The sequence below is a fragment of the Podarcis liolepis genome (genome assembly GCF_965112155.1).
Source record: "Podarcis liolepis genome assembly, chromosome: 9".
Classification (NCBI taxonomy): domain Eukaryota; kingdom Metazoa; phylum Chordata; class Lepidosauria; order Squamata; family Lacertidae; genus Podarcis; species Podarcis liolepis.
Genome location: NC_139564.1, coordinates 15,794,413 through 15,821,416, shown reverse-complemented (window position 1 = coordinate 15,821,416; position 27,004 = coordinate 15,794,413). Strand labels below are relative to the sequence as shown.

Sequence of the window (27,004 nt, the reverse complement as noted above, 5' to 3'; positions counted from 1 at the left end):
AAGAAAGAATGAAAGAATGGGAAAATTTTATAAGTTATTTAGGAGACCACTGTAAGCAGATGGAAACATTGGCAGGATTTTGATTTCACTTGTAGTGTAATAAATACCATGGATAATATGGACTGATATCAAAGTTAGAGTGTGGAAGAATATGCAGTTGTAAATGTTTAAAATGGGACCCCATGGAGGGGGTGGGGGAAAGTCTTGCGATTCGGACGAATCTCTGTAAATGGATATATATATGTATATCTGGATTTTTATAACTCTGTACAGTGGTACCTCGGATTAAGAACTTACTTCGTTTTGGAGGTCTGTTCTTAACCTGAAACTGTTCTTAACCTGAAGCACCACTTTATAGCTAATGGGGCCTCCTGCTGCCGCCGCACCGCCAGAGCACGATTTCTGTTCTCATCCTGAAGCAAAGTTCTTAACCCGAGGTACTATTTCTGGGTTAGCAGAGTCTGTAACCTGAAGCGTCTGTAACCTGAAGTGTATGTAACCCGAGCTACCACTGTATTTGTAAAATCAAATAAAAATGATTTTAGGAAGAAGAAGTAAGATGAACTGAACCCAGGCAACATATAAAACCAATAAATGCATACATAAATAAAAGCAGTTTGCCAAGTAGTCATGGGGAGGAGGCTATTAGAGGAACACAAGTTCAAAGCCCATTTTGGACATATGGGACCAGTTGCAGTGAATGATTTAAAAGCTGAGCAACTAAATCAACCAATGGAATGTAAGAGAAAGAGAGAGAAATGTTATAGCTTCCCCAGAATCTCGACAGCGGTTATGTCAACAAGCTCCAATTGATTAAGCACTTTCTCTGCAGGGACCTATAGAATTTTAACTAGTTTTTCCCCAACAGCTAGGTAAGAGTATGCATCCCACAAGCATGATTTTAATAATTAGTGATTGCCCCGGTGAGGTTAGCAATGAAAGTGAGCCTTTCAATGCCTGTGGGGTAAATCATGTCAAGAGCGTAGGAATCCCACAGAGACAAGTTTATGCTTGATATTCTTCAACCCAGCAAAGCAAACAGAAGAGAGTGAAAATTACCTATTGGTGTGTTTTTTTATTTTTTAAAAAGACAAACCCCAAGAGTAAGACCGTATGTCCTGTTTCCAAATCAAACTGGAAAACTCCGTAGGACAGGAAAACCAAGGTTATGTCATTTCAAATTCCTTACCCCTGGCGGATTTCCTTCACAGCAATGGCTTATAAACACCTGGCTACGAGACCCAAGTTTTTGGTAAAAAAAATTAATGTGGTTGCTTTGGGTTGTGACATTCTGGCAAAGATGGCCACTAGTCGTGCTGCTCCCATTCAAAGTTTGCTGAGTTACTGAAGTTACGCCACAGATTATTAACCATGAGTTTTCAAAGGCACACCTCAGGGATGGCATTATCAAACACAGCACTCTTCCTTCTTGCATGATGATGAGAACCATGAGGTATAATCCCTTAGTGTTGGACCTGGGTGTAAGGAGAGCTGAGTTCAAGTACTTACTCAGGTATGTGTAATTAATATAGGGGTTGCTCGTGCATAAGTTGCCGCCACTCCTAGCTATGTTGCCTTGTTAAACCCTTTCTGTCTGGACAGCCCTTCACTTCGTGGCTGTCTCAGTCGCTAGCAGAATCCGTCAGTGGGCATTTCTTAAACCTTTTCCAGCATAAAAGCTGTTTGACCCCAAGTCTCCTCCTACTCTCCCTGCGTGGAAGTCTTCTGCGCAGGGAGGGTGTGGGTAGTGGAGGACCCGTGCTCTCCCCGCTGGTCTCCGGCGAGGAGTCTTGGAGCCCCCTCGCCGATTCCCCCATCTGCCCCCCTTTATCCCTGGTGTTACGCTGATTTCCTTCCCCAGCTGTTGAGCTGCCTCTCTCCCTGCTGGGCCCTTCTCCAGCATCGCTTGAGAGCCTTGCCTCCGCCTCTGGCTCCAATGTCAGTTCCCTGACAGTATGAAACTCACTTTTTAAAGTGAGGGCCTTCTTGGTAGTGGCGCCCGCCCAGTGGAGCGCCCTCCCATCAGATGTCAAAGAATTAAACAACTATATGACATTTAGAAGACATCTGAAGGCAGCCCTGCTTAGGGAAATAATATATTATTATTATTATTATTATTATTATTATTATTATTATTATTATTATTATTAAATTTGGGTGCTGGCAAATGAGACAAATAAACAAGATCACGTATCCCTGTTCAGTTACCCAGATGCACACCTTCACATCCAGCCTAATTAGGAGTTCCAGAGAATTTGAAAGCTTCCTCACTATTTTATGACATGTTAGTTGGTTCTAAGAAAGGTGTTGTGTCTGTGTGTGGTAGATTTAGGAGTTTTTTGTATGGACCCAGCATCCTTGGGGGGGATGCCTTTCAATAGTTTACAGAGACAAAATAAATCTCTTTCACAAGCCTTCCATTATACTTTTCACTAAGAACTTCCCTGTTGCCTTTTCTGATAAAGAGACTTTGCATAATCTGATCTCATTAGCATGGTCTGTACCAGGCTGAAGAAAAATGGGGAAAGGCATTAAGTCCAGAGGACTTTAGCTCATGGGCTAACACAGCATTTTTGGTTCTTTTTCAAGGACAGCTTAGGAACCCTTAACGTCATCAGGAATATTTATAAGCCATTTTAGTTTTAACCCCTGCTTTCCAGGGAGTTTGATACATCCCCCCAACCCATCCCCCAATATATGGTCCTTGATCCTCAGATCTGTGATATGCTAAGGTTGAGTCAAAATTACTGGCCTAAGGAAATCCAGTAAGCATCCTTAATAAACCGGGATTTGAACTTATCCCAGCCCAGGTACAATATTTTAGATAGATTCACAAATGGTAAAGGGACCCCTGACCATTAGGTCCAGTCGTGGCCGACTCTGGGGTTGCGGCGCTCACCTCGCTTTATTGGCTGAGGGAGCCGGCGTACAGCTTCCGGGTCATGTGGCCAGCATGACTAAGCCGCTTCTGGCGAACCAGAGCAATGCACGGAAACGCCGTTTACCTTCCCGTCGGAGCGGTTCCTATTTATCTACTTGCACTTTGACGTGCTTTCGAACTGCTAGGTTGGCAGGAGCAGGGACCGAGCAACGGGAGCTCACTCCGTTGCGGGGATTCGAACCACCGACCTTCTGATTGGCAAGCCCTAGGCTCTGTGGATAGATTCGTACATAGTGGCAAAAACATGGTTTGTCATTTAGTGCACAGGAGAGAGTCACAGGCCTAAAGCTTCCTTTTCTCTCTTCAACTCATGCGAGAGGAGGAACTTAAAGATTCTAGTCAAACGTTCTAACAAGCTGCAGTTTTCCATTTCTTCTGAATCCAGGAAACTGTGGTTTAGGTGGGGATAAGTAATAAAAAGAGGACAGAAGAATGGAAGAAGACTGTGGAGTGGAGTGTAAGGAAGTCTAACAAAGTTCTGATTTCCCCCACGAAGACTGAAATATCAAGTGTCAATTTCTTTCCCAACATATTTCTCGTTCTTTTGGTGCCCTTGCTTTGCTGGTGTCCTAAGCACGTCCTTAGCCTGCCTATTGGCTAATCCAACACTGCCAGTTATTGGTGGGGAGGTCTTCATATCCTTTTGATTTCACATTCCATAAATCGCTAAAGTGCAAGGAGAAGTTTCAGCTGGGAGGGCTGTTGTTTTCTTATCTTAATCAGCCATGGAGCCTCCCCTCAGATTGTATTCTTCTCTCCGTACGTCTACTGCTTTGACAAAGAACGTGCAGAGCCATTCCAATGGCTGGGGTTGCCCCAAGGCTTTTGGAACCAAGTTGGCTGTGTCACGCTAGTGTTAACAGTTACACAAACCACTTGGTTTATTGAGGCATTTACTTCAAAGCCTAGCTGAAGCCCATTGTGCTGTTGCAAGTGAGGCCTAATTATAAGGATCTGAAGCTCAGTTTGGGTTTCGATTGAAGCTCCAGGCCAAAAATATCCTACAAAATCAAAAGTAGACCCTGTCATCTGATGCCAGCTCAGCACACTTCAAGTGGAGAAAAGAAAGGACTGGTGTTCAGCGTTCTGCTTTTTTTCATGGACCCTGAACAAGCATATTAGTCAAATGCCTGGACTGCTATGTTGTTGTTGTTTTTAACGTTCACTGAAAACATGTATAGCTTTAGTTTGTGAAGTTGTGTGATATTCTTTTAGCTTTCCAAGCAGAAATATTGTGTATTTGTGGTAAATCATGAGCTTGGTGTTACATACAGTGGTACCTCGGGTTACATACACTTCAGGTTACAGACTCTGCTAACCCAGAAATATTACCTCGGGTTAAGAACTTTGCTTCAGGATGAGAACAGAAATCCTGCTCTGGCGGCTCAGCTGCAGCAGGAGGCCCCATTAGCTAAAGTGGTGCTTCAGGTTAAGAACAGTTTCAGGTTAAGAATGGACCTCCGGAACAAATTTAGTACGTAACCAGAGGTACCACTGTAGTCTATTGAGAGTTGACTATTGATTTTACTTTTAAAATGTTGGTTGGTATTAAATTGAATCCAAACTGAATCTTCATGGGACATTATTCTAATAATTCTATGATGAGATCCAAAAGGAACTGAGCTGTGTGAAGACAACAGCATTTAAGACAAGACCGGGCCGCCTCCAATAAATTTTGCTGCCAAGAACAAAAGACAAGATTCTCCCCTCCCTTTCCATGTACAAATGCCAACCCAACTGGCAGTTAATTTTTATTTAAATACTGGTGGTGAGCCATTGTTTCCCATGGCATCTGAAGTGCAGAGTGCATTGGTTGGAACAAACTCTCTTTCTGTCTCCTAACACCTCGCTGCAAATCCCAACATTGCTGTCTGAGGCTCATTTTGCCTAATGGTAGGAACAGCCCTGAGACAAGGTAACAGGATCAGGTAGTAAGTCGGGATAGAGGAATCCATCCATTTGTCTCATTTTCACATTTTCCTTATTATAAATCCAGTCCTCCACATTTCTGCAGCAATTTGGATTTTTTTTATTAAAAAATTGCATTATAATTTATCTGCATCTTAGTACAAATTTCTTCTAACAAACCCATTTTATATGCAACTTTGCCCAATGTTTACATTTTTGCAAGCAATCTTTGCTTATATAATGCACTTTGTATGCTAGTTGCACTCTTGTATGCATTTTTGCACACCTTACTTGATTAGAGAACTGCACTGCAAAATTCGGAGAAGTGCAAATTTCAAAGGATGCCCTTCTTATAGTTCGTGTATTGTTTTGGGAAGTGTGAATTAGGATGTTTGGGGCTAATGTTCCTCTCCATCTTGAGCTCGCACAGTGCAGACTAAGACACCCCCTGTCTCTGCTGGTACTTAAAAGCAAAGGCAGGATTTGGTTTTCGCTTGACTTCCTCGCAAAAGCCATCAGGGATTTTGGCTAGCAAATATGCCCACTGCATGCTTCTTCTTCTCTGCCTTCTTCGTCTTCAGTGAGGGGATGGGCAGAATTAAACTGCTGACCATTGTTCAGTCGGCCAACTGCCTCAAAAAATTCAGATAAGCACAAATTTCAAAGGACAACTTCAGTTCACAGAAAGAGTGAATTTGCTAGATTTGCCTTTCAATGTGAACTGACAGTGATGTAAAGACACCTGCCCTGGAGAGTTTCAGCCAGTCAGATTGGACAATGCTAGGTCAGAAAAGGATTCGGAGATTGCTATGAATGTTGATTAAGCTGAAATGCAAAGAGTCTTAGATTCGTAGCCTAATACTTCTGTTCTGGACAAAGGGTAAGTCCCATTGAAATCAATCATACTTAAGTAAACATGGAGAGGATTGGCTGTCCATTGTATTAAACCCTCCACTGTTTCTCTATGAAATGTCAACACATTTCTTTTGGTTAATGCTCACCAGTTTGCTTTAACTACAATGCTAATGCCAAAAATGTGGCAGAAAGGGGACACACATACACCCAATTTTAAAGTATCCTCATCCTAACCACAATTACTCAGCCTGGTTAATTTCAATTGGGTTTACTTCCAAGTAAACATTGTGGCATAAAGCTCCCCTTCTAAGCACGCCTGCTTTGAAGCCAGTTCCATTTGACTCCATGGGCTTACGCAGAAGTAAACTGCTTAATGAGGCATCTGTATTTATCCACGGAATGAAATATAGAGCAAAGCTTGGGCAAGAGACACATTAACAAAAATTCTACTTGGACGTGTTTTTATTTTTAATTTCAATAATAGCTGAAGACACGGTGCCGCAAAAAATATCCCTGTACTCACAGAAGACGCCAAACCACCATGCTACTGCTGAGACATCATTCCCAGAAGACAGACCACATTTAGCTTCTAAGGAGCCTTCCTTTAAAACACCAGCCAGTTGTTTGTCGTCCCCCCCTCCATGCAAGTGCATTCCAGTGTGGGGAAATGCAACCTCTGGGGCAGCCAGACCCACGGGTGCTCAATATTGTCTACCCCAGGGGTTAGCAAATTTTTAAAGCAGTAGGCTGGTCCACTGTCCCTCAGACCTTGTGGTGGGCCAGAGAAGCAGCACTGGGGGGGGGAGCTGGAAGAAGAGGTGAGGGGGGCAAGTAGTCCTGCTCTCCACCCCCCAGCCCTAGCCCCAGCCCCAGTCACTGCGCTTACCTTCCCAGGGACTGCCGCCGCCGCCACCACCGCTGCTTCTGCTTCTTGTGGCTAGGCAAAGCGAGCTCGTCCACTCCGCCCTCTGGCCCACAGGAGCACCAGGGCAGCGACACTGATGACGATGGGAGGAAGAGGCCGAGCCGCGAAGCCAGAACCCACCACGAAGTCGAGACTTCCGGTGATGGTGATGGGAGGAAGAGGCCAAACAGTGGCAGCTCTGCCGGTGACAGGAGGAAAAGGCCAAGCGGCGGGGGCTCTGCTGGCAGCGGGAGGAAGAGGCCGAGCGGCAGCTATACCAGTCAAACGCTGTGCCTGGTTTACCTCAGCACGGCGCATGGACGTCTCTGCCAATGAAACGCCGCTGAGGTAAACCAGGCTTTTGAGTGGCAGAGCCACCACCGCTTGGCCTCTCCCTCCTGTTGCTGTCACCAGGAGTCTTGGCTTCGTGGTGTGTTCCGGATTTGTGACGCGGGCCAGATTTACGAGCCTGGGGGGCTGCATCCGGCCCCCCGGGCCTTAGTTTGCTGACCCCTGGTCTACCCTGGCTGGCCGGATTTCTGACATGGAACATTTCCAGCCCTACCTGAAGATGCTAGGGACTGAAACGTGGACCTTCTGCATGAAAAACAGGTAGACTAAGCTACAGGTGCCTGACAGATGCACAACTTCACCACACTCAAGAGCAGTAAGAAAGCCCACAGACATCTGTCTTTTTCTTCAGCTGACATTAAAGCTACATATTTTCTTTTGAAAATAAGGGTGCTGAGCATTCATTGAGAATATTTCTTATTGTTTATGGAATTGGGATTTAAAGTTCACAGCATGTTACACATTGAAAGAAAATTATACGAAAATGATGTACCGGTGGTATTTAACTCCTAGTAAATAGCGATAAAATGTATTAAACATGCTCAAATGTATGCTGGGAATGTAAAGAAAAAGAAGGCACCTGTTATCACATGTGATGGAATTGTAAGGTAGTAAAAGGATTTTGGGAAATGATATCTAATGAGTTGAAATAACTTTTGTTAAAAAGCCTGAAGCCTTCCTTTTAGGAATTCTAGGTGCCGAAATCCCAAAGGAGCAGAAAAGACTACAGTAGTACCTCTGGTTACGTAACCCTCTGGTTACGTAAACTTCAGGATGTGAAAGTGGCAAACCTGGAAGTATTTGACTAGGTTTCACCATGCGCCCATGAGCAGAAGCAGTTCTCAGGTTGCGGAAACCTTGGGATCCGACCGGACCTCCAGAACTGATTCCGTCCACAACCGGAGGTATCAATGTATCTATGTTTGCAACCACAGCTGCATGGATGCTACTGGCCCAGAGATGGAAAGAAGATAAAATTCCTACCAGAAAAAAAATGGCAGATGAAGTTAATGGACTATGCTGAAATGGCTAAAATGACCGGAAGAGTCAGAAATCAGGAAGGCCAAAATTTTAACAAGGAATGGGGAAAATTTATATCTTACCTTAAAGACCATTGTAAATAATTTAAATCATTAATAGGATTGGAATATCACTTGTAGTTTAAGGTTGAATTCTGGACATAACAGAAGAAGTAAAGGATCATAAAAGATGCGGGAGGAAAGAATTAATAATTGGACCCACAAAGGGGGAGGATGGAAGTCCAGAAGATTCCTTTCGATCTTGTTTTTATGATTTATGTTATGTAAAATTTTACTTTGAAAAACCAAATAAATAAATTTTATATATAAAAAGAGAGAATTATTTCTTATTGTTATCGATCTGTTTAATTCATTTTTCAGATAATGTAAGCTCACCCCTCACACAGCAGCGGTACGTATCCCAATAATGGATATCAAGGTTAGTATTGGGCATAGAAAATGAATAAAACTTGAAATAATAATAATAATAATAATAATAATAATAATAATAATAATAATAATATAAGGGCAGAACTCAAAGAAGCCAAATGTTGCTGAATACTGGGGTCACCGTCTTTACTGTGTTTGCAAAGGCAATAAAGCTCCGCCATTCTATTGCAAAAGAGCCTCTTTTCCTCTGACCTCTAACTATTCGTAAATGCTGAGGTAGCTTTTCAATCAAAGCAATTTCCCAAACTTTGCTATGCCATTGTTTCAAACGGAGTCCTTTTTAAGCTTTCCCAATGACTTAAGAATATGAATGCTGGAGGTTATTTCTTTTTGGAGGGGGGGGGGTAAGCTGAAGAGTAATAAAAAAAGCAGTGACCAAGTGTGCCAGGCCTTCAGTCCATTTCCTACAATGCCCACAACCTAGCGTTGCACAGTGCATTGTGGGACATTAAAAAATGGGCTAGGCCCGGGAGTGCAGTGCTGTATAGAGCAGCCTTTCCTGTGCTTCCTGGGGTTGATGGAAATTGTTGTCTAGTAAATCTGGAAGAGATGCGGGTGGCGCTGTGGGTTAAACCACAGAGTCTAGGACTTGCCGATCAGAAGGTCGGTGGTTCGAATCCCCGCGACGGGGTGAGCTCCTGTTACTCGGTCCCTGCTCCTGCCAACCTAGAAGTTCGAAAGCACATCAAAGTGCAAGTAGATAAGGTAGGTAAACGGCATTTCCGTGCACTGTTCTGGTTCTCCAGAAGCAGCTCAGTCATGCTGGCCACATGACCTGGAAGCTTACGCCAGCTCCCTCGGCCAATAAAGCGAGATATGCGCCACAGCCCCAGAGTCGTCCGCAACTGGACCTAATAGTCAGGGGTCCCTTTACCTTAACCTAAATCTGGAAGGTAGCAGGCTGGTAGAAACTGACACAAAGCACAGCCACCACAGCAAGGAAAACCGAACCTAACAGAGTAGGGGGTTCACCAGAAGACACTTTGCCCAGTTTGTCCTCAAGCCTGAAGCCAGCCCAGAATACACAAGTCAATTGTCCCTTCCAGTAAGCCCTGGAACCTGTATATTGAAGCCATATTCAGTGCTGGTGATTCACCTAAAGGCAACATGGAACCATGCAGGAAAACTTTACCGAGTACCCATGATCACTCCTGCAAAGTAAAGGGACAGCTCTCCAAATTATATACGGCCCAATGGAAGGAACAGCTTGTATACTTAAACTGCACTTTCAGCTTTCTCTTGATCCCTGCCCCTTGTCTATAAATACTCCATTTTTTCTAAAAGTAAGCATTTTAGTGAGAAAATTAGGGAGGGAAAGGAAAGGGGAATGTGGGCTGGGTTCCACTCTCGTGGAATCAAACGCCTATGAGGTGGAATCAAACGCTTTCTGAAACCAAGTCTTTTGCATGGAGGGGAAAAGAGGCGACATTACTCAGGGCAGAACCATGTATTATAAAGAAGGCAGGATGCGGCATTGCTGTGGAAGCTGCAGGACCAGCGTCCTGTTGGATCAGACCAAATCTCCACCTAACCATCTAACTTTCTCTACATTGGGCATAACTTCGCAATTTTAAATACCCATACCATAACCCCTCCACAGCCGTGTTTTTTAAAAAAATAAACTTTGCCCACCTCCCAAGAATGGGAGGGCATGTCAATCTTGTCTTTTCTCTCTGTTTCTCATTTTTTAAACCAAAAGTCCAGTCTTTCACATTTCCACATCATTTCGAAATTATTGTGTGTGTTTTTAAAGAAAACACCAGCATTTTGGTGAGAATTTCTCTTCCACGTTTTTGTATGCAATTTCACCTAATACAAATGCTTTTTGCAAAGTGATTTCCCCCAATTCATGCATTTTTGCATCTTTTCCCCCACCAATATATGCATTTATTTGCACACTTTAATCAAGCGTATGTATTTTTTGTGCACATTATTTGGATGGACTGCAAAATTCAGAGAAGTGCAGATTTCCAAGGATGGCTGGTCCATGTATTCTTCCGAGATTTGCAAATTAGGTAGATTTGCCTTTCAATGTGGACAGATTGCCTTTCAATGTAAAATTCCTTCCCCATTTTATTACTGCTCCCTCACCACCACCACCACCCCAGGTAACAGCTAGGTCAACCTACCTGATGCCCAGGCCTCATAGCTACATATACTTTCCCAGCTTCTTGTTCTTTGTAAAGTGTAGCTCCATCCTCAAAGGGCTTTCCTCAACACCATTTTCTTCCTTTCCAGTGTTTGGATTATTTATTTATTGGCATCTCAGCCGTTCAGGACCTCAGTGGGTTTTGTTTTGTTTTGTTTTTTTCAGTTATATTTTATTAAATTTCAAAAGTTTCACATATACACTCCAATATATAATACAGTTTTCTTTTCTTTTGTCAACTTCCCACCCCGTTTTCCATGGTGCTTTTTTCCCATTTCCCCACCTTTGCTGAACCCTAGCTTCTATCTTCTATGCCATAACAACAGTACAATAATCTCTAATTCCTTCTGTTGCTCGTGGTTCAAATCCTGCCTGTGAATTCATCATACTATAGTATTTCTTTAAGTAATCCAAGAAAGGCTTTCAATCTTCCACAAGATTATCATCATTAGGCTCTCTTATTTTGGCTGTTAATTTTGCCAATTACCAGCCCACCACCTTACTTATTCATTCTTCTTTGGTGGGAACTTCTTAACTGGACTGGTTAAACCATGAATGTGGCCAAATACACAATAGGGTACTATTTTGTTTAATAGCAGAAGCTTTGAATAAAGCAGCCACTGAGGCTTACAAAAGACCTTTGTTCACGGCACAGTTTGCAATCTGGACATTTAATTTTTTATTATTACTTTTCCGAAGCATGTTGAAAGCGGGGTTGTTGTTTTTTGTTGCTGTTCCTTTTCTGCCAGGATATTTACAGCACCGCCTGGGCTTGTCCTTCTGACAGCTTCAGCACACTAGCTTTGTTGTGTTGTCAAGTTTCCACGCCCTAGCTCAAAAAAGGAAGCCACAATCCCCAAAATAAGTAAAAAGAAAACAAATGCCCCAGAAAACCACAGAGAATACAAGAGTAAGGGATTTGTCTGCCGTCCCATTCCAGCAGGTCCCTTTCCCTCTCTCTGTAGTATTTGGAGGAGATTTCTCTCTGTGTGTGTCCAAAGCTTGTTTGAAGGAGCTACCCTGATAATAGAAATCCGCCTGAATCGATGGTGGTATCAATGTGCAGGGATATATGTCCACAGGGTTTGGTGGGTATGCATGGCAGGACAAACTTATGAGCAACATCCATTCTGCATTAAGAGGGACTGTCAGGGACTGGACCTCAGAGTCTATGGTGTCTATGGTGGAGACATCCCACCCTCCTTCTCCTGAACCATCTCGAGAAGAGGAGGCTAGTACAGTGGTACCTCGGGTTACATACGCTTCAGGTTACATACACTTCAGGTTACAGACTCTGCTAACCCAGAAATAGTACCTCGGGTTAAGAACTTTGTTTTGCTTCAGGATGAGAACAGAAATCGTGCTCCGGCAGTGTGGTGGCAGCTGAAGGCCCCATTAGCTAAAGTGGTGCTTTAGGTTAAGAACAGTTTCAGGTGAAGAACGGACCTCCGGAACAAATTAAGTACTTAACCCGAGGTACCACTATATAGATTTACAACAGTGGTTTGCAGAAGGTCATGACTCTGAGAGAGAAGAGGGGAAAAGCTGAGAGAAAAAAGAAGAGAAAGGTGGGAAGCAGCAGAGCTGGAGCAGCTGGCTGACACATTATCATTAGAAAGCATTCCTGGCCCTGCTCCTCCTGGAACCCGGCGTGCATCAAGAGTACTAGAACAGAAAACTCAGAGGCAGAAAGCACAGATCAGCCGATGAGGGACGACTTACAATAGGAGAGATGGAGGGCATGGGACTTTACTCAGAGAAACGCCATTGCTGGGATGGAGAGGTATATTGAATAAAGGACTTGGTAAGAACTCTTCCTGTTATCGGCTTCTTGGCTGCCCACCAGGGGAGGGATCAGATTCCCTGAAGCCTGACAGGTACCTGCAGATGAACCACTCACTGAGCATGTGTCCTAATTTGTTTGCAAAAGGTTTCTGCATACAATGCCCACTATTTATTTGTTTACTGAGCATTCATTCTGACTTGTCTGCATGGAGGTTATATGGCCCCCACCACTCCATAGTTCTCCCACACTTTCTGGTGGATTTCCTTATCACTTTCATTTCCACAAGAAGTCTGGTGATTTTCAAAGCTGGCTTGTTGCACAAGAGGACTGGAGCACTTTGAGCCCTAAACTTGCCAAGGCACCGAACCACATAACACCAGTCCTGAAAGATTTACATTGGCTCCCAGTACGTTTCTGGGCATAATTCAAAGTGTTGGTGCTGAGCTTTAAAGCCCTAAATGGCCTCAGCCCAGTATACCTGAAGGAGCGCCTCCACCCCCATCGTTCAGCCCAGACACTGAGGTCCAGCTCCAAAGGCCTTCTGGCGGTTCCCTCACTGCAAGAACTGAGGTTACAGGAAACCAGGCAGAGGGCCTTCTCGGTAGTGGCCCCCGCCCTGTGGAATGCCCTCCCACCAGATGTCAAGGAAATAAACAACTATCTGACTTTTAGAAGACATCTAAAGGCAGCCCTGTTTGGGGAAGCTTTTAATATTTGATGAATTATTGTATTTAAATATTTTGCTGGAAGTCCCCCAGAGTAGCTGCGGAAACCCAGCCTGCTGTATAAAAGGGAAATCATTATTCATTGCTCCACCTACTTTTGCTTCTGGCCACGCCCACCAATGACATGTGGCTCCTGGAAGGTTGCTCAGAAAGGTAGGTGGAGATGCTTCTCCCTCCTGCCCTAGAGAAATGTAGTTTCATAATGATGGCAAATGTTTCTTCTTTAGAGGTTGCCCTCCATTTTGCTGTGGCCAAGTCAAGAGAACGATCAGGATAGAAGACACTCAAAATCTGCTCATGGATATGTGAAGGGGATATGTAGTCCAATGTGGCTGTGAGGTCCACCACGGTTGTCACATGTCACTTCCAGCTCCTCTCATGCACGGTTCCTGCACAATCAAGGTTCTAAATTGTGCAAGGAGACCCCCTGAGTACAGCAGGCTCCATGCTGCAAACATTGGTACTGAATGCGTGGGAAGCTGGAAGGAGCCACGTGACAACAATGACAAAGCTCCTTTACTGCCCCTTCATACAACTGAGCAGGGTTCATGCGTCATTTGAAATGGTTGGAAATTCATCTTTAGACAGAATCATCACATTCGCCTTCCGTGCCTCGTGGAGGAAAGCAGCCATTTCAATTGTGAAAGGCGCTTTGGAACGCCGCAAAATATTGCCTCAGTACTACAGGACCTGCTGTCCCCATTCACTCCCCCTATTGCAATTTTGTCCCAAATTCTACCATTTTGCCTTATTAGTACTGATATCTATGGGTGGCACCAGTACTATCTGAGCAACTTCTCACTTATTTGGAAGTGCTAGAATTATTGGAATCACTAGAGTCACTGGAGGTGCTGCTGTCATTGGAACTATCAGAATCAGTGGAATCAGTGGAGCTGCTGGAATCACTTTGCCCACTGGAGTCACTGGAGTCAGAAGAGTTGCTAGAATCACTAGAGTCACTGGGATCACTAGACTCAGAAGTATTACTTGAGTCACTGGAGCTGCTGGAGTCACTGGAGTCACTAGAGTCACTAGAACTGCTAGAGTCACTGGAATCACTGGAGTCACTAGAGTCACTGGAACTGCTAGAGTCACTGGAATCACTGGAACTACTGGAGTCACTAGAGTCACTGGAACTCCCGGAGTCACTAGAGTCACTGGAACTGCTGGAGTCACTGGAATCACTGGAACTGCTGGAGTCACTAGAGTCACTGGAACTACTGGAGTCACTAGAGTCACTGGAACTACTGGAGTCACTAGAGTCACTGGAACTGCTAGAGCCACTAGAGTCACTGGAACTGCTGGAGTCACTGGAATCACTGGAGTCATTGGAGTCACTAGAATCACTGGAACTGCTGGAGTCACTGGAGGTGCTAGAATCACTGGAGTCACTAGAGTCACTAGAGTCACTGGAACTGCTGGAGGCACTAGAGTCACTAGAATCACTGGAACTGCTGGAGTCACTAGAGTCACTAGAGTCACTAGAATCACTGGAACTGCTGGAGTCACTAGAGTCACTAGAATCACTGGAACTGCTGGAGTCACTGGAGGTGCTAGAATCACTGGAGTCGCTGGAGTCACTAGAATCACTGGAACTGCTAGAGTCACTGGAATCACTGGAACTGCTGGAGTCACTAGAGTCACTGGAACTGCTGGAGTCAGGGGACCCATTGGAGTACTCTGGGCTTCCAGAGTTCCCTGAAGTGCTGGCCTGTTTCACCTCTTCCTCGTTTGAACCACTTGAACTATTTGGTTCTCCAGGCTGCTGACTGAAATTGCTCTGGCTCTCCACCTGCTGACTAGACTCAGAGTCATCAGTACGACCTGGGTCATCTCCTTGCATGCCTTCATCACTGAAATGGTAGCTGTTCAGATGATAAGGGACATTTTCTCTCACATCAAACTCACGGCTGGCCTGGAAATCCTTGATGTGCTGTTTGCCAGCAAACAGAGCTGCTTCCGAAACGATGGACTCCCTTGTGGTCAACACTGGACCATGAACTGCATTCTTCTCTCTCAAATGCTGCGAGCCATTTTGTTCCGCATTGCTAATCGTTTTGAGAAGCGCTACATCCTGGCTGTCAACCTCTTTCTCTGTTGGATATTCAACATAGGTCTCCCTGGGTTTTTCCGTGTTGGGCTGACTGTGGCCTTTGGCCTGCACAAAGCTGTTGTCCTCATGGAGCAACAGGCTCTCGGTTTCGTGCGGATAGCCTCCTTGGGAACGGATAGGATCGGCTGTAGAAACTTCTTCAGGAATGGCATATTCTTTGGTGAGATCCAGAAATATTTCTCCTTCCTGGTGACCCTCATCTCCATTCTGCTGGTTCCCATTCGTAACGGCAGAGCTGGTCTTTAATACTTCTTTATCTGCACTGATGGAATTAATATTACCCTCATAGCCTCTCCTGAATAGAATTCCACTTCTCTGGATCTGTCACACGGAAGCAAAATAAAACACCAGTGTGTTAAGTCAATTCAAAGGTATATATGGAATCTCCAGAAAAAGGAGGAGGTAGTCAGTTTAAATCCTGCCATATTGACACTAATACATTCGCTAATTGCTCCTAAGTACCAGGACATTTATGAAACTCACCAGGGCCAACATTTCCTACCTTTCTAGCGCTAGGCAAAGGTGTGTGTCCCCCCGATATTTTTTTAAATGCTTTTTATTGATTTTTCAAAACAAAAATAAATAAAGCATATACTCTTACATTCAACATTTTTGTGTCTACTTACCGTATTTTTTGCACCATAACACTCACTTTTTTCCTCCTAAAAAGTAAGGGGAAATGTCTGTGCGTGTTATGGAGGGAATGCCTACGGGTGGCATGCCTACAGATATTCCTCCTCTACAAACTACGTGCGTGTTATGGTCAAGTGCGTGTTATAGAGCGAAAAATACGGTATTTACCATGCGCATTATCGCGCCCGGACTTCCCTCCTTCCCTACATCGGCTTTCACAATTAACATCCTCTCTTACAGATTCTTATTTACACTCTTTCCACGTCACAATATTTATATTAACCCTGCTTCAATCTTTAAGCTTCTACAATTATTCGTATGTACTCAACAAATTTACTCCGCTCCTCTTCGAACTTTGTTACTTTTTGGTTCCGAATCTTGTAGGTCATTTTCGCCAATTCTACGTATTCAAACATTTTCATCTGCCACTCCATTAAAGTTGGGATTTCCTGGGTTTTCCATTTTTGAGCCACTAGAATCCTAGCGGAGGTCGTGGCGTACATAAATAATTTATGATCCTCTTTTCTTAATTCATCCCCTATTATCCCTAGCAAAAAAAGCCTCTGGTTTCTTTGGGAAAGTGTATTTAAAAAGTTTTTTCATTTCGTTATAAATCATGTCCCAGAATTTTTTCATTTTTTCACATGTCCACCACATGTGAAAAAATTCACCATCTTTTAATTTACACTTCCAACAAGCTTTGTTACTCACTCTGTACATTTTTGCTAGTTTAACCGAAGTGATATACCACCGGTACATCATTTTCATTAAATTTTCTTTTAAAGTAGAACTCGCCGCAAACCTCACACCTTCATTTCATAACTTTACCCAGTTATCATAATCAATATTATAACCAAAATCGACTGCCCATTTTATCATAACTTCTTTTTGTTATAAAGATTTTAAAGGCTTTATTAAACTTGTTGCTGCTGTTTTAGGCTTCTTTTTATTTGCCATTATTGGTTGTATTTTGTATACCGTACTTGTCTCTTTTCGTAAAGTGCTATTGATGCTGAGCAGAAAGGCAGTATATGGCCCCATCTGCATTGTACTTTTAAAGCAACATCATACCACTTTAGCCGAAGAATCCTGGGAATTGTAGTTTGTTAAGGGTGCTGAGAGTTGTTAGGGGGCCCCTATTCCCCTCACAGAACTACAATTCCCAGAGTTCCCTGGGAAGAGGAATTGGTTGTTAAACCACACCAAGGAATGTAACTTTAACAAGCTACAGTTCCCAGTATTCTTAGGGATAGGGAAACTATGACTGTTTGATACCGCTTTAAATATACACTGCAGAAAGGCCAGGAAGCCCATTAGTCAGCTATTGTTTATATCCTGCTGTTCTGCAGTCACACTCCAAGTAGAAGTCAACAACAAGAAACATACCTAGAAACCAATCTATAAGATTAAAACAATTTGAATGCAATATATGATACACAGCTAAAAAAGAAAACTGAAGAAATTGAGATGACTCAGATGGTAGAGCGTGACAAACTTAATCTCCCAGCATGTTTTCGAGCACAATTCAAAGTGTTAGTGCTGACCTTTAAAGCCCTCAATGGCCTCGGTCCAGTATATCTGAAGGAGCGTCTCCACCCCCATCGTCCAGCCTGAACAGTGAGGTCCAGTTCCAAGGGCCTTCTGGTGGTTCCCTCACTGCGAGAAGTGAGGTTACAGGGAACCAGGCAGAGGGCCTTCTTGGTAGTGGCGCCTGCCCTGTGGAACGCCCTCCCAGCAGTTGTCAAGGCAATAAACAACTATTTTACTTTTAAAAGACAACTGAAGGTGGCCCTGTTTAGGGAAGTTTTCAATGTCTGACACTGTATTGTTTTTAATATTTGGTTGGAAGTTGCCCAGAGTGGCTGGGGAAACCCAGCCAGATTGGCGGGGTATAAATAATACATTATTATTATTATTATTATTATTATTATTATTATTATTATTATTATCTCAGGTTCATGTGTTTGAGCCACACATTAGGCAGAAGATTCCTGCATTGCAGGGAGAAAACTAGATAACCCTTGTGGTCCCTTCCAACTCTATGATTCTGTGATTGTGGGTAAAATAGCAAAGTCCATCAAATGGATGTCAATAGCATGTCAGAATGAACAGGTTTTCCATTCTTGTCGAAAGGCGCTACCATGGAACTCCTGGGTTTCCCAAAGAATTAAGTCCATTTTCTGCAAAGAACCTATGCAAGCCAGCTAGTTTTCAAGCACGCAAGTATTGCAATTTGCAGGACTCTTAAGATGTTTAAAGACTGAAGCATTTTGGATTGCACCCAACAGAGCTTAGCTGCGAAAGGAAGCAAGGCGGAAAGCACTGGTCAGTCATGAAAGACCTGCTCTTGTAGGCTAAGCAGAAGCTCGGAACGTTCCTTAAATCTTTTATTTATCTGGTGTTAAGACTTTTCATATTTTGTATACTTACCGGGGAAGCAATGGCTATACCAATGATATATATCAGCAAAAGCAGAGTCTTCATGCTTGGGATTGCTTTCTGTGAGGAAATGGAAAATGTATTATATATTTCACTACTAACACTGAGTATTTAATTACATAGCAGAGATATACAAGGAAGGCTCATATAGGTTGCATTGGGGCAAGGGGGCTATGCCAGAAGAACCAACAAGTGAACCATTAGGGGAAATAACCAAATAACGAAAAAGTATTATTCATATTGACCAACAATCAAAACTGACATTATAATATTGCCATAGAATGCAAATAGCACCCTCAGTTGAAGTATATAAAAATCCCAGCAGAACAACTATGCAACAAGTATAGAAGCAGATGTGTTATGTAAGATTAGTTTTGAGGATCTGATCGAAGCCTCTGAAATTAGAAAAAGTAGGATAATTTTTTCAAATGTAAATAAAGTGGACGTATACAAAAATGAACATTATTTTCCATCTTACCGTAGGCTTCATTTCATTTCAAAAAATAAAATTTTATTTTATAGTTTATTATTGTTTATATTTTGATTTTTTTGCCAACTTAGCAGTTGGAAAGCACACCAGTGCAAGTAGATAAATAGGAACTGCTGCGACGGGAAGGTAAATGGCATTTCCGTGTGCTCTGGTTTCCGTCATGGTGTTCCGTTGCGTCAGAAGCTGTTTAGTCCACATGACCCGGAAAGCTGTCTGTGGACAAATGCTGGCTCCCTTGGCCTGAAATGCAAGATGAGCGCCACAATCCCATAGTCGCCTTTGACTGGACTTAACCATCCTGGGGTCCTTTACCTCTACTCTTTTTTTGCCTTTTACCTCATATTTTGAATCAGAGACAACGAAGAACAGAGTTTGGCACATCATTACGTGTAACACAGACTCCCTGGGCTCACTGAAAGGTGGCAGTACTATTCTGAGACAAGCCACTACCCGTCTGAAAATATACCAGCCTCTCCAAAAAGGGACAGAATTCTTGGAAATGTAGAAGTCTGCTGAATGCAAAATGTAGCCCTCACAATTACATTAAATCCTTGCTTCTACCATGTCGTTTATATATAGGACAGAGCGCCCTGGGTGGCTGAAACTGAGCTCTGACTGTGAGGGCTCCTAATCTGTTATTTCCTCTCTCTAGAATATTTGACGGGAATTAGGGTGAGAACTGTATGTTGCAAGTGCAGGGTATTTGCATGCAATCCTATAAAATCCTCTTTGTTGCTCACCTGCCGGTCTCAATAAGCCTATTGAGACTACTTAATATGATACAGAGTAATAATTTTACTGCCTGAGTAATAATACATTTTCCTTGCAAAGTCCAGGATCTAGGTTTCCTTTCTTGTGTTGAGAGAGTGACACAATGACAAACAAACCTAGTCACTTTTTAGACTGATTAATGTTCACTGCCCAGTCTTCCAAAAGTGTAAATTACGCTGAAAACATCTGGCAGGGGTAACAATAAACACTGCTGCAGCTGGCAGAGGTTTTTTGCTTTACTTTTTTTTGTTCTCTAGCAGCAGAGCACTAAATGTACACATCTAGGCCTCAATTATTGACACCAGGCCTGGGGCTTGATGTGCCACCCAAGACCAGAGAAGCCACATCAGTTGGTTAATCATAACTTCTATGGCTGACTAGAGGATTCTGCATGAAGCAAAGGGCAATCTTAGCTGGGCATTTCCCAGCTAGCACAGGGTTCTAGGCGTTGCAAAACCACAGGGGAGGCAGAAAACTCATAATAATGGGTTTCCTTCGGTCATGAGTGTGACATCCCCATTTAGGTGGAGAAAATGCTCTCCTTCTGTGGCTGGAAAGAAAGAAAGAAAGCTACAGGGGAAATCTCCAGACACATGAGAAAGTCCACTATTCCATATGGTAAAAAAGGAGGGCTGGGGGAAACCAACGTTCTCTTTTGAAAATAGCTAAGAGTCAATTATTGTGCATGGTTTAAACCAATGTACCTATTGAGAAATTCTTTTCAAACCATTTTTGGCTTTTACAGTTTCCACAGACGGGTGGGTGATTCACAAGCAATCGCCAAGGGAGTCAAGTGGGTTTTGTTGGTAAGCACTACCCAAAGGGCCACAGTTCAGTGGTTGAACATCTGCATCCCAAATTTCCATCGCCAGCATCTTCATGCAGGGCAGGGAGAGACCCTGGTCCAAAGTCTTATAGTCATGGCTAGTCAGTGTGGACCATACTGAGCTAGATGGACCAAGGATCTGATTCCATATAATGTAGTTCCCTATGTCCAAATGGAAATGTAAGCAGATGCTTCAGAGGAACCTTTAGAAAGGGGAACCCGAGATGAACCAAGTTTTAATGAAATCTAAAGTTTGCATTCTTTGTAGTATCAGTCACTGAATCAGATGGCCACATCTTAATGTGGTAAGCTTCCTGCCACTAAACCTGGGTAACTCCCCCACTCAAAACCTATTAGAGAGCCAGCGTGGTGTTGTGGTTAAGAGCGGTAGACTCGTAATCTGGTGAACCGGGTTCACGACTCCGCTCCTCCACATGCAGCTGCTGGGTGACCTTGGGCTAGTCACACTTCTTTGAAGTCTCTCAGCCCCACTCACCTCACAGAGTGTTTGGTGTGGGGGAGAAAGGGAAAGGAGAATGTTAGCCGCTTTGAGACTCCTACGAGTAGTGACAAAGCGGGATATCAAATCAAACTCAAAAAACAAATGGGGGGGGAATTCTGGAGGGCACAGCAGGAGCAAAGTATATTTCTAGGTGGACAAAAAAAACCACAAATAAGGCAATCTTGTAGGTAAACTGGTCCCAAGTATTTAAGGACTTCGTATACTAATGGTAATAAGGGACACGGGTGGCGCTGTGGGTTAAAGCACAGAGCCTAGGACTTGCTGATCAGAAGGTCGGTGGTTCAAATCCCCACGACGGAGTGAGCTCCCGTTGCTCGGTCCCTCTCCTGCCAACCTAGCAGTTTGAAAGCATGTCAAGATGCAATTAGATAAATAGGTACCGCTCCGGCGGGAAGGTAAACGGCATTTCCGTGCGCTGCTCTGGTTTGCCAGAAGCAGCTTAGTCATGCTGGCCACATGACCCGGAAAGTGTACGCCGGCTCCCTCGGTCAATAAAGCGAGATGAGCACCGCAACCTCAGAGTCGGTCACAACTGGACCTAATGGACAGGGGTCCCTTTACCTTTATACTAATGGTAACACATTGAACCTGAACTGGTAGGAATTCAGAAATGGAGGGCATGTGGGGGATGAGCTCATTGCTTGTGGGGGCTGCTTGCCCCCTGTCTAGCACCACCAATGCAATCTAGACATGGATTTCATGTGCAGAGACTTTGTGTGTGTGTGTGTGTGTGTGTGTGTGTTTACTTTTAGAGTCAAATAGCATCATGGGGAGCCTGATAATTATCAACATTGCAGCACGCACAGTGGGAAAAGTTAACATTTTCCTCCCCTGCTGTGGTCATGAAGAGAATCTTGCCCCTGAAGCCAGCATTTGCTTTGGAGGGGAAGTCCCTGAGTGATGTCAATGAGCAGCATTCAAAGGGGGAATTTTCCTCAAGACCACAGCGAGGGAGAAAAGAGTTACATTTCACCTCTGTCCCAATGTCAGTACCACCAGCTGGTGCTATTTGCATTTTTATTAAATCAACAACAACCCAGAGACATTTTAGATGCAATAATGCATTTGATATCATGCATATCATGCATGAGTTTGACCAAACTGCAGGAGGCAGTGGAAGACAGGAGTGCCTGGCGTGCTCTGGTCCATGGGGTCACGAAGAGTCGGACACGACTAAACGACGAAACAACAACAACATATTGTAGACCTAAGTAAGACCATTGCTTCTTCTGATCCAGAATTGCTTGCTCTGGTAGTGTCCGCACTAAGCAGGTATCTCTCCCAGTTCTGCTACTTGAGAAAGTTTATTTTTCAATGGCGATGCCAGCGATGGAACCTGGAACCTTCTGAATGGACAATAGCACAGGGGCTGCTATTGCCATAGTGATGCTCTCCTACCAACCTGTCCTTATCTGAGGATGCCACATTTTTTAAAAAAAATATGGCTCCTGTGCCTTTATCTGCATTTACGGCAAACAGAAATTCAACAGGGAGCATCCCTCTTCACAACTTCTCCCTGCTGGGAAAAGCCGAAGCTGTTGAGATTTCTGCCTGCTGAGTAGAAATGATCATGTAAACTGATGATACATATAATTGTGTGATAAATTTGCAAAGTACCTCTACCTCCTTCCAGTAAACCACAGAATGCTAATTGCTGTTAACCCTCCTATGCAAAATTGTTGATTTTTTTTTTAAAGCAGCTTTGCTACCTGCTAAACATCAATGCACTCATACAAATGATCACTGTATTGGTTGTAGGAAATATTTGCTATGTATACATTGTTTGTCCTTTTACAAAATTAAATAAATTCAGCGAGAAACCATCTGTTTCAAAGTAAAGCACGTTCCACTTACCTTCTTTGCTGTGCTGCAGTGAACAATCTTAAAATCATTAGTGATGTTTTTTTGATGCCTCTGTGCCTCAGTTCTCTGAGGTACGGACCCACGGAAGTACCCTGCAAGAATTTAAATCGTGTTTTAGCTTCCAGGCAACCAATCAAAGCCTAGCAACTTAACTGTGACTTCACACAGGGTCTTAAGCGAAAACCCACTAATCCCCCCCTTTTGTCCTTGAAATGATTATGTGCCTTTGCACTAAATTGAAATTCTCCACTTCTCCCCCACTCAGGCAGAATGCTAGATAAGTATATTCCATGGCTTGTTTTTGCAAGATAATATATATTATGAATGCCAGGCAAATCCCCGCTTCTGTGATTACTATATTCCTTTACCTACGTTTTTCCTTTTGAGATATTCAGGTGCATTCTAACTGAAAGGTAAAATTTTAGTGGCACTCCTGATCCGGTTAACTTATACATCAGCCTACCCTTTAATAGCTATTTTTTGTGATGCTCCATAATCAAATCTTCTAGCCTGGCTATTGTCACAAGCCTTCCACTTGTTCAGACAACCAGGTTTCCCACTGAAATGTCCCTTGATTTTTGCAGTCATCAAAGCCTTCTCGGCAGCTACTTTTTTTACACATCACTTAGCATCCCATCTCTGAATAGATGATAGACTTTAGCCACGCTAGGTTTTCGCACATGCAGCCAAACAAACTGTGTTTTCACCACACAGCTGGTCCTGGTTTTTCAATGCATGCTGACATTTTGCGATGTCACAGCTGACAAACTGTTGGAAACCTTTGTGGTGGCACAGCAAACTTTCAATATTCACCAAACAATTGGAATGTGGAAGGGCTTTGAAGCAGCCCTGTTAATGAAGTCATGTTTCATTAAAGTCTCACGTATTTAGGGCCTCAAAATCTTTGAAAGAAAGAAGGTACCGTAGAAAAGAATTTCCCCCAGAAGAACAATGTCCAAAACTCATTGGGAGTCAGCTTGTCAATAAACCTTTCTCTCTTTTTTCCACCAAATAGTTACTTTAAAAAAAAAAGTGTTTGTTATATATTTAACTGTACAAACTCTAACCGATAATAGAGGATGGGTTTTTTTAATATAAAAGATCTAATCATTGTATGTTCAGGTTAAAAATCTATAGAGTCATCGTGCTCACAATCACCTTAACATTACAGAAAAATACTGAATATGCAGCCCATGACCTCTCCCTCAGTTTTGGAGATATGTCCAATTTTGTCCATGAATTTGCCTTATACACTTTTGAATCCACTTAATGCTAAGGACAAGCAAATTCCATAAACCGGTCATTTAAATAAGTGCTTCCTGAGGTTTTCCCGGACATAACTGAATTTCCTGGACATAACCGAAAATCAGCAAAAATACGGGCGTATGGCAACCCAAAAATTTGGGTCAGTAGAGAAAGATTTCTGGTTGCTGGGCAGAGCCATCCCAGAAGGCCACGGACCTAGTTACAGTGTGAACAGCATCCATTCTTTACAAGCCTAGATGACCCTCATGGTTTCTTCCAATCTACAATTCTATAATTCTGTTATTATTTTTTGTATGTTGCTTGCTCTATGAGCTGCCCAGAGAACTCTTTTCATGGGGCAGCTATAAAAATGTAAAAAATAAGCACAGGGTTGTGTGAAACCGTTCCGACATTTTTATTGCTCATTTCTGACTTCACATTAACTTTTCAGCTTTCCCCCTTTCTTTTTAAATAAAAAAAAATCATACTAACGAAATATAAAATATAAACACCTTTTTTCTAGCAAAGTAGCTCCTGGATCTACTTTCTTTTCTTTTTTTTAAGCCACTGGTGTGTTTGTTCAAAATAGTTATTATATACTATATTGTAGATTTTGCAGGTATGTGATATATATACCTAATGGGCACCCTTGAGGGAACAGTAGTCATTACACTATTGAAAAGCGAAGCCCTGGAGGCTCTGATGAAATTATAGATTTGCATTCTCAGGAAGCCAGGGCTTCAAATAGGAAGGGAAGTCTGCCACCATTCAGCAGGTAGACAAAGTGCTTGTTTGTAGGAGCCACTTCTGCTAACAAACAGCCATTTCCCAGGTTTTATTGAAGGGATATAAGACAAGCCACCCTCAGCTGCTCTAATATTTCTGCTCTCTTAAATCAGTGGCACTCAGTGAGTAGGAAGAGATGGAAGTGCCATATTTGTTCATCTACCCCAGTGCCTCTCACAACCTAGTGTCCTACAGGTGCTGGCTAGAGCTGATGGCAACTGTGGTCCAAAACATCTAGACAGTAATAGGTTGGGGAAGGCTGATGGAGCTCATATTGTCCCCTCCAGCCTCCCCAGCTGCCCTCTAGATGTCTGGTGTCTGGAATTTCCTGAACATATATGCGATTCGTGAGCCGAAAATAGTGTCTGGGCGGAATTTACAGTAACCAGTTGAAATGTTCAGGCGTATGACATCAGAAGTGTTGTTTTTTGACGAATTTCCTTTAAAAATAGCTTAAAAACGGAATTTTTGAAATATGATATTTCCCAGTCTGTATCTGTATTGGAGTTGTTTTGAATATGTTTTTGTTGTTACAGGGGCGTGGGGGGGGGGTAGAAAGGAGAATTCCCAGAATGCCACAATCCAGGTTTGGGGCAAGTACTCTCTTGTGAGATAAGCCCAGCAGAGATTTAAAAGCACAAGATATGCAGCCAAGTAAAGCATGGGAATATAGGCTGTTAGACCTTCCAAATATGCCCTGCCAAGCTCCTTTCAATGTTTCTCACTTCCCGTAGCATACTACACATTTAGTAAAATGGTTTACTTACAAATTCTTCAAAGGTCTGGTCCATGTGCTTTTTCCATACCTCAGTCAGAAAAGTTGCACAGGCAGTAAAACCTGATTTAGTTAACAAAGTGGTGAAAGTTACTAAATTATTGGCATAGGAACACAAGAATGGCTGTTGAGAACCATACCAGCTTAGCCTCTTCACATGCTGAGTTCATCAGGTAGACTGGGGAGGGAACAAAGGCTTGATTACCTAGTTCTTTGCAATGTGAGAGGAAGTGAAGATCGCTATGCCTGGCTGGACAGATTACTCTATAGCAAGGTTTCTGAAACTTGGGTCTCCAGCTGTTTTTGGACTGCAACTTCCATCATCCCAAGTTAGCAGGACCAATGGTCAGGGGTGGTGGGAATTGTAGTTCAAAACCACTGGAGAACCAAGTTTGGGAAACCTTGCTCTATGGTATTAACTCCTTCATGCATTAATTAGACTAAAGTGTGATGGTTCTATGAGGCTACTTATTCCACATTTTATTGTTTTATTGCTGTACGTTGGCCACTATGGACTCCTTTGGGAGGAAGGTTGGGATATAAATTAATTAAATAAACAAATAAATATAAGTACACAGAATTTATTAGAGGGAGAGAAGCAGACAAGAGAGATAATTTTTAAAGATAAGTGAGCTCTTCTAATTAAATTTATGAAGAATAGATATAAGGTAAAGTTTCTCTATGTGGATAAATATACACATACTGTATATATAGTAGTATGTATTTAAGTAGTTATTGTAATTACATTGTATTTCTGAGATTGAATAAAAGTTAATAATGTTGATAATAATTTAAATTATAGTAATTATATCTAAAATTCCATCTATGCATGTTAATTAGTCAATGCAAATTTTATGCAGTGTCGTGGAGTTCTGCCCCTGTGTCTCATATAGATACAGTGCTTTTTTTCGGGGGGGGGGGCGCAGGGGTACGCATACCCCTAAACATTTTGTGAATCTAAGTTTGGCCTCATTGAGGGGTATTATTTCAATGAGAGTACCCCTAAACATTTTTTTTAGAAAAAAGCACTGTATAGATATACACAGAAACCTGCTTTGATTGTATAGCAAATATTTCTGACAGAGAGTGGGAAGTAGTTACTTAAAACAGCATTTTCCCTCACAACGTATCAAAATACAGCCATGGGTTTGACCCAGAGCTGTTCAAACATTTTCCTTTCTGCTGGATTGATTTTCTATTTCTATACAAGTCCTTATCCTGAATTAGTATTTCCCAAGAGCACCAACCAAAAGGTTACAAAAATACCCCCACCCCTCCAAAATGAAAAGGATAGGCATGTCCAGCACAGACTCCTAAAATACCAGGTGCCAGGTAAATGTTCACATCTCAATGAACTTAAATAGAACCGCAAGCAAATATGACAGGGGACTTTTTCTGCACGTCAAACAGTGTGGGCACAAATCCTTCAAGTTTAGGGATGGCAAGGAAATA

The 27,004-nt window shown here is 42.8% G+C and overlaps 1 protein-coding gene across 1 annotated transcript; it reads right to left on the bottom strand.

The window, feature by feature from the left end:
• Positions 1-10,829: 10,829 nt before the first annotated feature.
• On the bottom strand, positions 10,830-22,798 carry LOC310685872 (uncharacterized protein). The gene is made up of 3 exons (XM_083458925.1): positions 22,738-22,798; positions 18,265-18,333; positions 10,830-15,522 (listed from the first exon to the last, which is right to left on the bottom strand). The coding sequence occupies exons 2-3, from the start codon at positions 18,316-18,318 to the stop codon at positions 13,891-13,893; spliced, it is 1,686 nt and encodes a 561-aa protein (XP_083315051.1). The 5' UTR covers positions 18,319-18,333; positions 22,738-22,798; the 3' UTR covers positions 10,830-13,890.
• Positions 22,799-27,004: the final 4,206 nt, after the last annotated feature.

What these genes read in the sequence shown, in the direction of transcription:
- LOC310685872 (XM_083458925.1), bottom strand. Translation starts at nt 18,318, where the DNA reads ATGAAGACTCTGCTTTTGCTGATATATATCATTGGTATAGCCATTGCT. An exon ending in GTATAGCCATTGCTTCCCCG is followed by an intron (nt 15,523 to 18,264) that starts GTAAGTATACAA and finishes TCCGTGTGACAG; the next exon opens with ATCCAGAGAAGTGGAATTCT.